Genomic DNA, 16,105 nt, shown 5'->3' with positions numbered 1-16,105 from the left:
TACATGTACTTAATTATTTCCATGTGTGTGTGAGAGAGAAAATTGTATCTAGAGAGACATTCTATGTGTTATCACATGCATATCTAGAGATATATACATATGCACTTATTCTATGTGTTGAGAGAGAGAGAAAATTGTATCATTCTATATGTATATATACATGTACTTATTTTCATGTTTTTTGGATCAAAAATGTTTTTTATTCGATTCCAAAGCCTATACCTTATTATTGTTTATCCTTATGAAATATTATGTGTTATTATATTTAATTGGATTTAGTAATTCTATATTTGTTATCACATGTACTTATGTTATGTGCCATAGTAATTCTATATATCTATGTGTTATCTTGAAGATACAAATGGCTGCTCCGGATGATAACTTGAATGATGACATAATGGCGAATATTATCAACGCCGGCACCAATGTGGATGACACGAGTCAGTACTTTGCTGATTATGATGATATCCTGAATATGCCGGTGGTTGAAGATCAACAAATTGTCGTGCAAGAAAATACTAGCGAGGTATATTCGATTATCTATCATCTCTTATAGATGCATGCATACGTATATTTGTTGTTAATCGTTGTGTTTCTACTCATGTAGCCGGTCTCTGGATCTACATCAACCACCGGCAAGAGTAGGAAAGTCCGAGGGCCAAAAAAGCCATTAGAGGGCCATTTCATAATATCAGAATTCGACACCGACACCGGTAAACCATTGGGACCACATGCTCAGACATATGTCAATCAATGTGGGTTCATTGTAAGGGATAGGATCCCAGTTAGTGCTCATGAATGGAAGCAGAAGATATCCGCTCCTAATGTTAGTTTTGTATCTGATCATGACAAGAACCTAGCTTGGAGAGATATCACTCAGCATTTCACATTACAAGCAGATGATGCTTTGAAGGAGCTAGTGAGGGATTGGACAATGAAGAAGATGGCAACATTGTTCCAGAGTTGGAAGAAGACATTGTATAAAAAGTTTATCTTGAAGAATGAAATGCCGAATTTCAATGCTAAGGCGTTTGTCAAGTTGGAGTCCCATTGGGATGACTTCGTACAATACAAGACATCTTAAGAGAGTGAGGAACGTGTGATGAGGAATCAGCAGAATTCCTGACAGAAGCAATACCATCATCGCATGGGATCAGGTGGTTATAGGAGTGCTATTCCCAAGTGGCAGAACCTAGAAGCAGAGATTACTGCCAAGGGAATCATACCTGAAACAATAGAGAAGAACTGGCCTCAATGCGCGAAGAATTGGTTCTACGCTCATAGAGGAAGCCTAGACCCAGACACTGGCAAGCTAATTTTCGGCCAAAAAATTGAGAGAGCAACACAGAGACTAGCTCGTGCTAGGGAAGAAGCTGATAGTGGTGTTTTCAAGCCCAACAGAGAAAATGATGAATTGACATATGCCCTAGAAAATCCCGAACATGGTGGTCGAACAAGAGGCTATGGGGCGGTTCCGTGGCTACAAGCATTCCCAGCAGACAGGGATACCTACAGAAGCCACCAGAGAAAGAAGGATGAGGAGGCAGACCGAATCCGTGTATTGGAGCAATTTGTTAATGAGTCACGACAAGCATTGCTTGAATCACGTGAACGAGAAAAATCTCTTGAGGCAAGAATGCAGGAGGAGATCAAGAGGCAAGTGCAGCTAGCAATGAGTCAAATGCAATCGACGCCGGGAGTCACCATTAGTCCCGTTGGTCAGATGAAAAGCAGTTGTGCTTCCACGGAGCTGCCAGTTATTCAAGGTGATGCTGGGTTGCGCTTCCCTGTTGATGACATTACCGAGCCTCTAACAACATGTGAGTTGCACATTCTAGATGGTAATAATGCATCAATCATGGTGGTTGTCGGGGTTGTATCTCCAATAGACCGAACAAAGACACCAAGAATCCATGGGTCAGTTATTCAACCTGGATATGCTAGCGTCTTGGTCGATAGAGTGCTCAAAGGTTACAGCAATGTTCCTCTTGACATTGAAGGCGGTGATGGGGAGAAGACACTAGGAGAAGCAGAGAAGACATTTATTCAATGGCGCAAACGCTTCATCATCATTCCTGGGGCGCCACCGCTTCCCCTACCTCACCCTAGGTATGAATGATAGTGAATGAAATATTATTTTTCCATTAATTTTATATTGGCTTCAAAAATAATTGATCACAACTTATTTTTGTAGCAGGGTCTCCCCCCAGCCTAGCCCAATCATTCATTCCCCATCTCATCACAGCATCGCGGGGGGCGAGACGACTTCATCCCCACGGTGATCTCCAACTCCTACACCGGCCCCATCGTCTCCACAACGATCTCCAACTCCTACACCGGCCCCACCGCCTCCACAACGATCTCCAACGCCTCCACACCGGACTCCAACACCGGCCTCATCGCCTCCACGCCGGTCTCCAACACCGCCCCCACCACCTCCACAGCGACACACTACAAAGACGTCTAAGGTCTCGGCGGCAAAGAAGACCCAAAAAAAAGAGTTATTTCTCAAGAAATACTTCCTGAAAAGACTGATGAGCAAATAGCAGCTGAAGAAGGCAAAAAAGTGAAAGATTTTTTTATAGATATCCAAAAGCAGAGACAAGCGAAGCTTAAGGAGAAGTTGTACTTTTACATACCACGAGATCAGCTGAGGCAGAAGGTCGAAGCTCACAAGAAAAAGATGCTTCAAGTTCGTAAGCCACCGCCACTATCAGACTATGACCGCTCCCTCGTGAAGTCACATGATGCACATAAGAAAAGGAAAAGAGCATCAGGGAAGGATGTCCCACAGCTCGGACAACAGAAGCAACCAATGTAAAATCTTGTTGTTGCTAATCAATATGGTTCCAACATAGAAGTCTATTGACTAGACAACTCTGGAGAAGTGTCGGTTCAAGACCTTAATGATTTTTTTGAACAAACTAGTTTAACCTTGGATCAAGTGATGGGCAAAGCTCCAATCCAGAACCTAGAAGTTGATACTTGGAAGACTTATAAATTTGGCAAAAGTCTGTACAACCCTACGGCTCTGAATGAATTAGGTACGCAAATGTACTTGCTCAACAAGTGGTACATGCAGGCGTGTGGTAGGGGTGAGCAGTGGATCTTTGTCAGATTTAGAGACCATCATTACTTCCGTGGAGATGATATCTTACATATTAGTTTCGAAGAATTGCATCAACTATTCCACTTGGATGCTCTGGACAAATCAATCATTAGCTCCTTTTGTTTGTAAGTGATTCTTACTTTTATTTAATAAACTCACTTCCATGCGTACGTGTATATAATTATCCTCACATGTAACTTATATTTATATACAGATTCTAGATGTCAGAGCTCCAAAGAATACAAGACACCAGTGTTGGCTTCATTGATCCTTATATCATATTCAAAACTGATATTATTGTCAAGGACCACTGGGTATCTGAAGCACAGACGAATATCATGAAGTTCTTCATGAAGCAGCACGATAAGACAACAATACTTTTCCCGTACAACTTTGAGTAAGTGTTAATAATAATGTAGTCTACACTTTTTATGTAATATCAATACAACTTATATGCATGTACGTGTGTGTATAAACCAATGCAGGTTTCACTGGATACTCATTGTCATTGAGTTAAACTCAAGTCAGTTAGTAATCTTGGACTCATTGAGAAAAGAGCGAGCACAATACCAAGATATGATAGACATTATCCAGGGGTAATTTTGATCTCTCGCGCACAACTATTATTGAATAGACTTTGCCATAATTTATTAACGACCGTACATTATTGGTCGCACAGGGTTTGGAAAGAGTTTATTCGGCAACACCGCAAGGATTGCAAGGCACCACTTAATGTAGTTGAAATACTAGTAAGTAGTACTATATATACTTCCCCACGTGTTTAATTACTATATCGTACTTCAATTTACGTGTGAGATGATGAGAATAATCTTCTTCTCGTACAGTGGTGTTTGCGGCAGGAACCAGGTAATAACTTGTGTGGATACTACGTTTGTGAATTTATCACTGCATACATAAGAAGAACTCCTGAAGATGTCCTCAGAGTACATATATATCAATTTTTTATTTATTTTTAAATAAATATATATATATATATATATATATATATATATATATGTATTAATACTTTTCCTTTTATTTCAAATGCAAGACTGAATGGTTGAAACGAAGGGTCATGCAAAAAGACCATCTGAAAGCAGTTCAAGAGTCAATAGCAGGATATCTTCTAGAAAAAGTGCTAAATCCCAACGGCGAGTTCTACTTTGATATAAGGAACTAATGATGTAAATTAAATGTTTATTGATATCGTTATTTTCAAGAACAAGATTATGAAAGTGTTGTATATATACATATATATCTATAATATATATAGTTTCATACTTTATTCGAATATAATAATGCTCGAGATGAGAATTAGATGTAATTATATGCGTGCGTGTATTTATATTAGCAGCGTAGAATACGTACATAAAAACATATTATATATTAAACAAATATGTGTAACTGAACTGAAAACAAATTAAACAAAAAAAAAAGAAAAAGAAAAGGAACCTTTAGTCCCGGTTGGGGTTATCAACCGGGACTAAAGGGTGCGGCCACGTTTGCTCGGCTGGAGGGCCTTTAGTCCCGGTTGGTAACACCAACCGGGACTAAAGGTCCCTCTTTAGTCCCAACTCGATGACCCGGGACTGAAGGTTACACCTTTAGTCCCAGGATCGTTGTCCCGGCGCGGTAACCGGGACTAAAGGCCGTTACCGCCCAGGACAACAAGTCCATTCTGCAGTAGTGTTGGCACTCTTGTAGCAAATAGTATAAACTAATGAGCTCACACAATCACTTTATTCATCATATACAAAAATATCATCTTTATAGTTTGACATGCATACGCTTTAAATTACAAGTGAAATAAATTAGTCTACATAATATGCATATGGCAAAGGTGATATATATTCATATATATTCTCAAATTGTAGGTAACTGTAGGTAAAATTTGATAGTCGCATCCTACACGTGTCTTTGCGGGTACCCGTCCCTTATGTACCTGCGGGTGAGTTTTCATACCGGTGTCCGCACCCATCCAGTATGAAACCTGCAGGTAAGATTGCCATCCTGAGGGTGGTGCGGCATCCTCCATGCCACGCGGTACGCGCATGTGGGAGGCGGGCGAAGCAAGCTGGGCCAAGCATTTTGTTCGGCCCAGTTCAGGAAATGAGAAAGCAGACCACGAAAAGTGGCCCAGTTGGAAAGGGCTCATCTAGGTAGCCGTGAAGACATAAGACCACCTCCTAGGTCGCACTGTTGCGTCGGTATTGGTTGTTTCCTTTTATGTAATATCAAAACAAGAGGTCTTTGGCACTAGTGCAGGACTGAGCATCAGTCCCAGTTGGAAAACCAGGAGGGTTTCCCAACCGGGACTCAAGCCCTCCCTTTAGTCTCGGTTGCTATTACCAACCGGGACTAAATGGGCCCCAGACATTGCACCGGGCTGGCATGTTTAGTCCCGGATGGTGTTTCCAACCGGTACTAAAGGTTCCTTTTTTTCCATTTCATTCCTTTTTATTTTATGGTTTCTTTTCAATTCAATTCTTTTTTGTTTCGATCAGCTTTTCATATACGAATTCTATGCTGCCAATATACGTCCATAAACCTTGTACTCATGTCCTTGGGATTTCATTCAACCCTAATCTTCAGTCGTATGGCTACTAGGTAATAATTCTTTAGGGTCATAGTAGTACGCGCCTTTGGGATCTATGACCTCATCCATAAGAAATCCTGATAATGCCTCTTGAATTGCTTTGATCTGGTCACATCGTAGAACCTTTTGCTTCCTCCATTGAATCTTCAATTCGAATGAAAGGAAAAGTATGAATATATATCAACACAACGGTAATAAATAAATTATGTATATTTTTTATGTACTACGAGAATCTCTTCACTTGTTCTCCTTGAGTACTCCATGAGGAATTCGTAGACGTAGTATCCACATAAGCTGTTCCCCAATCCCTGCTACAGACACCACTTTACGAGAAGAAGATTCATCATCAACCAATGAAGCATGGTAATAATGAATTGAACTAAATAAAGATGCGGTGACCTAGCTAGTACTTACTGGGTATTGGACTACATTCAGAGGCACTTTCCATTGACCATAATGACGTTTCTCGATGAACCTTTTCCAATGCAAGCACTGCCCGACAAAATAAATAAATAGAGTTATATCAATAAAATGGCATAAGAGAGTATACAGTGTGCAAGACCAAAATTACCACTGGAGAATATATATCATTTCTTGGTAATCTTCTCGGGGTTTTGTCGTTGAGTCAAAGATCTTTACAATACTCCCGGGAATATCAATGACCAGCAGTATCCAGTGATAGCTACATGTTTATACGTAGGCATAACTCATTAACTAAAGTCAACATAGAGTAAGCAAAATAAAATGGGCACAAGACATTAACACTCACTTGAAGTTGTAATGGAAGAGTATCAGTATCTTGTCATGTTGGTTATCTAAGAACCTAAATAGATTATTCTCCACTTGAGGTTGCCATCTATCACATGGAGTAACCGTGTCCTTGAACGTGTGATTCGGATCCATGAAACTAACATTAGTTAACCCTTTTTTCTTTAGTTTCAGCATCTCATATCTGCATTTATATAGTACAAAAGAATATATATAGTGTGAGGATAACTATATATAGACAACAAACTAACAAACATGCAAGTTACTTCAATTGTAGAAAGAATCACTTACAGACACCAGCAGCTGAGGAGAGATTTGTCGAGAGCGTCCCGGTTTAATAGTTGGTGTAATCCATTGAGCTCAATATATCAAACGTCATAGCCATTGAAGTAATGCTCTGGTCTAATTCTGACAATAAGCCATGCCTCTTCATTGTCACACGCTCTTAAGTACCACTTGTTTAACAAGAACATTTGCGTACCTAGTAATGACAAGGACTTAAGGTTGACAAGACTCCTGCCATACTCATAGGTCTGGTAAATATCAAAGTTGGCTGTTGGTATCGATCCTCCCCCAATGAGTTGTTGAGGTGTGAGACCTGTTGTGGCCATAAAGTCTTAGAGTGCCTCCCTATCGATTGGACCACCTTGTGCGTTTGTACAATCATCCTCAACAACTAGTAGGTCAATAGATTTCATAGATTGCTACCCGAGCTGTGCAACATCTTTCCCTACTCTCTTCGCTTTCAGCAACGCCTTATATGACTTGTCGAGAGAGCGTTCATAGTCCGATAATGGTAGGGGCTTATGTGCCTCACACCGCTTTTTCTCCACTTCACTGACTCTTTTCCTTAGTTCTCGTTGAGCTATGTAGTGCGGCTTTGGTGGGTTTTTTCTGAAGTTCCAACCTCCTTGCTTTTGAATCTGCTAAACTTTCCACCAGTTATCCAAATCTTTTTGTGCCACCACTTTTGATTCCTCTTTAGACTTCTCATAAGGAAGCTTCTCCGGAGGGGGCTTTGTTTTACAATGACTGGCTTTCTTCTTCACCGGGGACTTCACCAGAGGCAAGGGCCTCTTCTGGCTCTACGGCGCGGGAGGCGGAGGAGGGGGAGACCACCTTGGAGGAGATGGAGATGCAACTATGCCATAGAACGCATCATCATCATCCATAGCACTCTGATGATCATCATGGGATGAAAGAACTAGACTCAGGTTGGAAGACCTGTGAGTACAAAAATGATTTTTACGCAAGAAGCTAATATTTGAGAATGATTATTGAAAAACTATTTCATTCACTTTCATTCACACCTATCATGAGGTAGTTGAGGAGGAGGCGACTGTACCCTAGCCGCCACACCGGGAATAATGATGTAGTGCTTGCGCCATAAAACGAATGAATTCTCTACTTGTCCTAGGGTCTTCTCCCCATCAACTCTAGGAAAGTCAAGAGGTACTTCTCTATAGTCTTTGATAACTCTATCTACCGAGACGCTATAATAGCCAGGTGGAATTGGATTCCCATGACTTGTTGGTGTCTTCTCAGGGACCACAGAAGAAACAATATCATGCGCCACCAAGACTATGGCACTGGTATTCCCCAAGGGAATCTCCAGCTCACATGGCGTCAAAGGCACGGTGATGTCATCCATGGGGAAGTGCTGCAATGCGTCATCTTGATTTGGGAGCTCAGTGGAAGCACAACTGCTTCTGATCTAAGGGGGGCTAATGTTGACTGCATGCTCTGATGTTGATGACTGCCTCTAGCTACTCAACTATAGTGCCACTTGCCGTTTGATTTCCTCTTGCATTCTCACATCCATGTTTAGTTCTTGCTCCTACGATCGAAGCAGCGCCTCCTCTAACTTGCGGATCCACTCTGCCAGCTCATCCTTCCTTCGCTAGTGGCTTCCATAAGTAGCAGCATCATCAGGGAAGCCATGCTGCCAGGAAATCAACCCTTTGCCTTGCGTTCGCCCAAGGTGTTCAGGAGTCTAGAGGGCATACGTTAGCTCATCCTTCTCTTGGTTGGGCACAAAGGCACCACTAACAAAAGCATCTACAATATGGATAAGTCTTTGTGCAGCTATTCTAATTTCCCCACCAATAACCGGCTCCCCGGTCTATGGGTCCAGTGATCCCCCATGCGTGAAAAAACAATTCTTGGAGCGTTTGGGCCATTCGAGTGAAAATAGATGGATCCCTTTGGCAAGCAGGTCTTCTTCCATTCTTTGCCACTTTGGAATGGCACTCCTGTAGCCACTTGATCCTATTTTATGATGGTATACCTTCTAATGAGGACATTCCTAGCATTCACTCATCTTCAAATGAAACTCCACTTGATATAGCTGGTCCAATTACAAGAAGTAGAGCTAAACAATTGGAGAAGAAAATTCATTCTCAGGTGAACGCTAACCTTATGTTTAATAATCAGTTTATGTTGAATGAGCCTATGCTTTTGAGTTCTTGTTCCAATGTCCTTAGGAATGATGGAGTGTATGAACCAGCATGGGATGAAGATGGATTCAAGCCTCTGGACATTTGAACCAAGAAGCCTATGATGTGCAAGAATAAAATGGTGGTTCATCACCTTTGCATGGAAATGCAACCAGAAGCTAGATGACTGATACATGGTACGAATTCCAAGCATCACCGCGGACAGAATACAAGGAGTTAGATGGTGGTCTATATGTGGATGGAAGCGTCTTCAAGTCTACTTTCTAGCCCATCAAACGGCTCATTATTTGGACTTCCCAATAAAGAGTTATGCTCATTTTAGTAACTGCTATCAGAAGCTGAAAGATGCGCGAACCAGCCACGAAATCCACTGGTGCATGCGCATGCTGCCATTTACTCCAAGCTGAACGTCCCTATCTCTATATAGATCTTGTACTAGACAATGAAAGGTTGGATCTTGATTGGCTGAATTCAGAATACACAAACTCGTGGAGTTTTGTTTATGCGTGAGTCTTGAGAGGCTTGCAACACTTGTTCTTTCGATTGCTGAGGGAGTTGTAGAACACCGAACTGCGGTTCACCCAGTTCGTGCCTTCACGTCTATAGGGTGTGATTGCGTGGGCTGTTTCGTCGGTACGTGGAAGGGTGATTGTCTCGGTAGTTCGTCGCGTGGATAGCCTCGCGGTGCACTGCCTCTTCACTAGGTCACGCAGCGACAAGTTATCAAGTTCGTGGATCCTACGAGAAGATCGGGCCACACAACTTGCTACACGCGTTGCATAGGCGTGTGCGCATCATCTGGTACCAGAGCCTCCGTTTACTCGTTAGGATTGTTCTTGTTTTTGGTAGGATAGAGTTTATATACCTACTGTCCACTAATAGCCAAAAAAGAAAACCTACAGCCCAAATTCATACGTGCTACTGATTTTGTAGTTTGCTTTATCGAGTTTTAATCCTTTAAGATTTGTCTAGTTGCTGAATTTTTCTTTTCCACATCATTCTAGTTGTTATCATTGTTCTAATTATCAAATCGCTTGCTGCATGTACCCACCCATCCCACCCTTGTTCTGATCATCATTGCTTGCTGCATATATATAAATAAAAAAACCCCACCCGTTCCACCCTTGTTTTCTACCCGCCACAAATTCCCCACCCGAGTTTCTTGTTTTTGTGCTGCGCCGTCCATCTTAGTTGATCCTTATGTGCCCCTTTAGTTGAAAGTTGTGCTGCGTTTGTCACAAAGGTTAAAAGAAAAGATGTATATGGGTCAAAAGAAGGACTGAAAACAACGAGTTCTTGTTCAAAAAAAAGGGAAAGAAAAGAAATAAAAGAGAATTGTGTTCAGCACACCACAAAGGGGTTTGGGCAGCAACAAGTTTCGGTTGGTGCAATTGGTGTTCATCTATCCACTTCCTACATCTTGTTCCTTTCTTTGAGCATCTTTTCCTTTATATTCAGCAACTTAGACTTGAGTTCTTGGATTATTATTCGGTTTTGCATTACTACATTTCAGCGCATTCCATTTACAAATTACCCCACCAAGCTCCACTTAAAAGCACCGTGAGCTGTTGCACCGTAGTCTCTTCACTCTTCCACTACAGATTGCAGCCCCGGTTCTTGCCCTTTCCAGGAAGAGAAAGAACTTGTTCAGCAAGTGGTGAGGGAGTGATTCCACATATATATTGTCCTTTTTCCCCCTCTACTAATATGGCAGGATGTGGAGATGGTGCCGCTGTTTCGGTGGAGGAATTCCAGGAGCTACGTACACAAATGAATGATTTGATGCAACAACTACAAACTCTCCAATTGAACATGCCTCATAGAGAACCACCACCAAATGAGGATGATGACAATGAGGATAACGAGGCACCATGTCGTGCCGCTGGTCATGGACATGGACGTGGTGGGTTTGGCCATGGTTTTGGTCATGCTCGGCGTGTTCTAGTTGGAGGTAGAGATTATGATGGTGATGATGATATGTTGTCCGACATGGATGATCATCGGCATGGTGTCCATCATGGTTATCATGACCGCCATCGTCGTCGTGATGATGATGGTTTAAGCAAAGTGAAAGTGTCTATTCCAAAATTTAACGGAAAGGAAAGTGCTGATGATTATTTTGAGTGGGAGACCAAGGTTGATCAGATCTTTGATTTCTATACTTACCCTCCTGTCAAGAAAGCAAAGCTTGCTGCAATTGAGTTCATAGGTTATGCAATCACTTGGTGGAATCAAGTGTGTGCTGATTTATGCCGTGTTGGACATGATCGCATTACTTGGGATGACATGAAACAAGAAATGAGGCGGAGATTTGTTCCTGCCCATTATTCTCGTGAGCTACATTTGAGGCTGAAATGTCTTGTCCAAGGTCATTGTAGTGTGTATGAATATTTTCAGGAAATGGAAATGTGTCTACTTCGTACCGGTATCACTGAAGATGAGGAATCAACGATGGCTCGGTTTCTGGTTGGTCTTAATAAACCAATCGCAGACAAGGTGGACATGACTAATTACAACACTATGGATGAATTGCTACATTTTGCAAAAAGGGCAGAATGGTAGCTTGCTGAATCTTATAAGAACCGTGCTTCATTTTCAGCTCCTCATAGTTCTACTCCATGGCGCCATTCATAGCAGCACGGGTCAGAGGTGCACACACCTTCATCTCATGCAACTTCTCGTTCAATTTCAACGTCTGCCAAACATTTTGATTCAAGAGGCAAAGTTGTAAATTCCAATCAGTCTAGCTCCTCTGTTATAGCAGCCCAACGGAAGACAAGCAAGATTGAGTGTTTTAAGTGTGGTGGTCATGGATATAAGCAAGCTGAATGTCCCAATCGGCGTACCATTATTGCACTTGCTGATGGTTCTTATGATTCTCAAAGTGAAGAGGATGAAGAGTTTAACAATGTATTTGCAGATCTAAATCTTGATACTTGTGAGTATTCAGCTGAGGATGGTACATTTGAACTAGGTCTGAATTGTTTAGCCATTCAACCTATTCCAACTTTTGCTCACAATAACATGCTACAAGATATTATTTCTCCATCTTCTGACGAGATTACTAGTGCTAATTTTGATGAGTTGCTTGCTGATTTTCCTGATTTGGAGCCTTCTATAATGAATACACCATCTCCTTCTTTGGTGGTTAGGAGAGTTCTTTCCACTCAGTTTGTTGCTGCTGAACAAGGACAACGCCATAATTTGTTTCAGTCCCGATGCAAAGTGAAAGGACAAGTGTGCTGTTTCATCATAGATGGTGGGAGCTGCAATAATATTGTTAGTGCTTTGCTTGTTGAGGAGCTTGGTTTGCAGCCACGTTGCCATCCACATCCATACCATATGCAATGGTTGAATAATTCCGGGACAGTTAAGGTTTCAGCCATGATTCGTTTGTCATTTTCCATTGGTGATTATCATGGAGAGGTTGATTGTGATATTGTCCCCATGCAAGCATGCCATTTGCTGCTTGGTCGACTCTGGCAATTTGATGTGGATTTGGTGCATTTTGGACGGTCTAACAAATACACTTTCATTGCCAATGACAAGAAGGTGGTTCTTATTCCATTATCTCCAGAGGAGATACATGTTTCAGATGTGGCTCGCATGAAAAGAGAGGAATCTGAAAAAAGAAAACTGAGTGAGACCCACAACACTAGTAAGGAAGATAGTTCTAAAGCATCCAGCCACATAGAGCCTCATTCCACTTTAAAACAGCCACACCAAACTGAGTGCTTATTTGTGAGCAGGAGTGATTTGAGAGATGTGACAAACACTACAGCCCCATTCTTTGTACTATTGTACAAGGAGGTTTTACTTTCCACTAACGACTTACCTTGCTCGCTGCCTAGTGTTGTTCTTGATTTGTTACAGGACTTTGAGGATGTTTTTCCTGATGAGCTACCAGCTGGACTTCCCCCACTTCGTGGCATTGAGCATCAAATTGACTTGGTCCCTAGTGCTTCTCTTCCCAACCATCCAGCATACTGCACAAACCTCGAAGAAACAAAGGAAATTCAGCAACAGGTAAAAGAGCTTTTGGACAAAGGGTATGTTCGTGAATCCTTATCACCATGTGCTGTTCCTATTTTGTTAGTTCCAAAGAAAGATGGTTCTTGGCGTATGTGTGTTGGTTGTCGTGCTATCAATGCTATAACTGTTTGATATCGTCACCCTATTCCAAGGCTTGATGACATGTTAGATGAGCTGAGTGGTTCAACTATTTTCACCAAGATTGATTTACGTAGTGGTTATCATCAAATTCGAATGAAAATAGGTGATGAATGGAAAACAACATTTAAAACTAAATTTGGTCTCTATGAATGGCTTGTGATGCCCTTTAGTTTGACAAATGCTCCTTCAACTTTTATGCGTTTGATGAATCATGTGTTAAGAGCTTTCATTGGCAAATTTGTTGTTTATTTTGATGATATCCTGATCTATAGCAGATCATTTGATGAACACCTTGATCATATCCGTCAAGTTCTTGCTATTTTGAGAGCTGACAAATTGTATGGAAACATTGCTAAATGCACATTTTGCACAGACCGTGTTGTTTTTCTTGGATTTGTTGTTTCTGCAGATGGAATTCAAGTTGATGAAGAAAAGATTAAAGCAATAAAGGATTGGCCTACACCTACAAATGTGAGTCAAGTTCAAAGTTTTCATGGTCTTGCAGGTTTTTACAGGCGTTTTGTTAAACATTTCAGCACCATCGCTGCACCCCTCAACAATTTGACAAAGAAGGATGTTCCATTCAAGTGGGGTGATGAACAAGACCAAGCCTTCAATGAGCTGAAAACAAAGCTTTGTGAAGCACCGCTGCTACAACTTCCTGATTTTGGTAAGACATTTGAGATCGAATGTGATGCAAGTGGTATTGGCATAGGAGGTGTACTACTTCAAGAAGGTAAACCTGTTGCCTACTTTTCTGAAAAGTTGAATGGTCCACATCTGAATTATTCTGTCTATGATAAAGAGCTTTATGCCTTAGTTCGAGTTTTGGAAGTTTGGCAACATTATTTGTTACCTAAAGAATTTATCATCCATTCTAATCATGAAGCTTTGAAATATCTAAAAAGTCAAGGCAAACTGAACCGTAGACATGCTAAATGGATTTAGTTCATTGAAACATTTCCCTATGTTGTAAAACATAAGCGTGGAAAAGATAACATTGTTGCTGATGCCTTATCACGGAGATGTGGTTTGGTTACACAATTAGATACAAAAGTGCTTGGTTTGGAATCCATTAAAACACTCTATGCAGCTGATTCTAATTTTAAAGAACCTTTCTCTCATTGCATTGCTGGAAAAGGCTAGGACATGCATGATGGTTTTTTATTTCGGACTAACAAACTATGCATTCCAGCCTGCTCAATTCGTCAAGTTCTTTTGCAGGAAGCACATGCTGGTGGCTTAGCTGGTCATTTTGGCGTCAAAAAGACATTGGACATGCTCTCCGATCATTTCTTTTGGCCACATATGCGACGTGATGTCCAATGACATGTTGCACGCTGCATAATCTGCTTGAAAGCTAAGTCCCACCTTAATCCCCATGGTCTTTATACTCCATTATCAGTTCTGAATGTACCTTGGGAAGATATATCCATGGATTTTATTTTGGGGTTACCTCGGTCTCAGAGGGGGAGGGATTCTATCTTTGTTGTTGTTGACCGATTCTCTAAAATGGCACATTTTATTCCATGTCATAAGAACGACGATGCTTCACATGTTGCTGATTTGTTTTTCAGGGAGATCGTTTGTTTACATGGAGTACCAAAGACTATTGTTTTAGACCAGGATACAAAATTTCTAAGCTATTTTTGGAAGACATTATGGGCTAAACTTGGTACGAAGTTGTTATTTTCCACCACTTGTCATCTGCAAACCGATGGGCAAACTGAAGTTGTCAACCGTACCTTGTCCACCATGTTGCGTGCTATGTTGAAAAAGAATTTGAAGCAATGGGAAGACTGCCTTCCACATGTTAAATTTGCTTATAACAGGGCAGTCCATTCCGCAACAAACTTTTGTCCATTTGAAATTGTTTATGGGTTTAAACCGCATACTCCCATGGATCTTTTGCCTTTACCATTACAGGAACAAGTTAACTTGGATGCAGCAAAGAGATCAGATTTTCTCAAGAAGCTACATGATGAGACAAGAAGGAATATTGAGAAAAAATCAGCACAATATGCAAAGCAAGCGAACAAAGGTAAGAAGAAGGTTACATTCCAGTCCGGAGGCCTCGTGTGGTTGCATCTACGCAAGGATCGATTTCCCCAACAGCGCAAGAGTAAGTTGTCTCCTAGGGGTGATGGTCCGTTCAAGGTTTTACACTAGATAAATGATAATGCTTACAAAATTGAGCTACCACCTAAATATTCCAATGTGAGTACAACATTCAATGTCAAAGACTTGCTTCCATTTGTTGGTGAGCCTGAGTCGAGGACGACTCCTTCTCAAGAGGGGGAGGCTAATGAGGACATTCCTAGCATTCACTCATCTTCAAATGAAACTCCACTTGATATAGCTGGTCCAATTACAAGAAGTAGAGCTAAACAATTGGAGAAGGAAATTCATTCTCAGGTGAACGCTAACCTTATGTTTAATAATCAGTTTATGTTGAATGAGCCTATGCTTTTGAGTTCTTGTTCCAATGTCCTTAGGAATGATGGAGTGTATGAACCAGCATGGGATGAAGATGGATTCAAGCCTCTAGACATTTGAACCAAGAAGCCTATGATGTGCAAGAATAAAATGGTGGTTCATCACCTTTGCATGGAAATGCAACCAGAAGCTAGATGACTAATACATGGTACAAATTCCAAGCATCACCGCGGACAGAATACAAGGAGTTAGACGGTGTTCTATATGTGGATGGAAGCATCTTCAAGTCTACTTTCCAGCCCATCAAACGGCTCATTATTTGGACTTCCCAATAATGAGTTATGCTCATTTTAGTAACTGCTATCAGAAGCTGAAAGACACGTGAACCAGCCACGAAATCCACTGGTGCATGCGCATGCTGCCATTTACTCCAAGCTGAACGTCCCTATCTCTATATAGATCTTGAACTAGACAATGAAAGGTTGGATCTTGATTGGCTAAATTCAGAATACACAAACTCGTGGAGTTTTGTTTATGCGTGAGTCTTGAGAGGCTTGCAACACTTGT

At 41.3% G+C, this 16,105-nt stretch overlaps 1 protein-coding gene and 1 pseudogene across 1 annotated transcript; both read left to right on the top strand.

Annotated features, from left to right (window-relative positions):
- The first annotated feature begins 10,636 nt into the window (after positions 1-10,636).
- On the top strand, positions 10,637-14,050 carry LOC136511058 (uncharacterized). Its single transcript, XM_066505286.1, has 3 exons — positions 10,637-11,487; positions 11,815-12,978; positions 13,378-14,050. The coding sequence occupies exons 1-3, from the start codon at positions 10,637-10,639 to the stop codon at positions 14,048-14,050; spliced, it is 2,688 nt and encodes an 895-aa protein (XP_066361383.1).
- Positions 14,051-15,001: 951 nt separating this feature from the next.
- On the top strand, positions 15,002-15,658 carry LOC136513993 (uncharacterized; annotated as a pseudogene).
- Positions 15,659-16,105: the final 447 nt, after the last annotated feature.

The sequence above is a fragment of the Miscanthus floridulus genome, chromosome 16, assembly GCF_019320115.1.
Source record: "Miscanthus floridulus cultivar M001 chromosome 16, ASM1932011v1, whole genome shotgun sequence".
NCBI classification, from domain to species: Eukaryota; Viridiplantae; Streptophyta; class Magnoliopsida; order Poales; family Poaceae; genus Miscanthus; species Miscanthus floridulus.
Note: the sequence above shows the minus strand (reverse complement) of the source record. Positions and strands in the feature narration are given on the sequence as shown.

Excerpts from the sequence above, each read along its gene's own strand:
- LOC136511058 (XM_066505286.1), top strand. The coding sequence starts at position 10,637 with ATGGCAGGATGTGGAGATGGTGCCGCTGTTTCGGTGGAGGAATTCCAG. Across the intron at positions 11,488-11,814 it reads TTTGCAAAAAGGGCAGAATG|TGAAGAGGATGAAGAGTTTA; the intron begins GTAGCTTGCTGA and ends TGATTCTCAAAG. Across the intron at positions 12,979-13,377 it reads AAAGAGCTTTTGGACAAAGG|ATCATTTGATGAACACCTTG; the intron begins GTATGTTCGTGA and ends GATCTATAGCAG.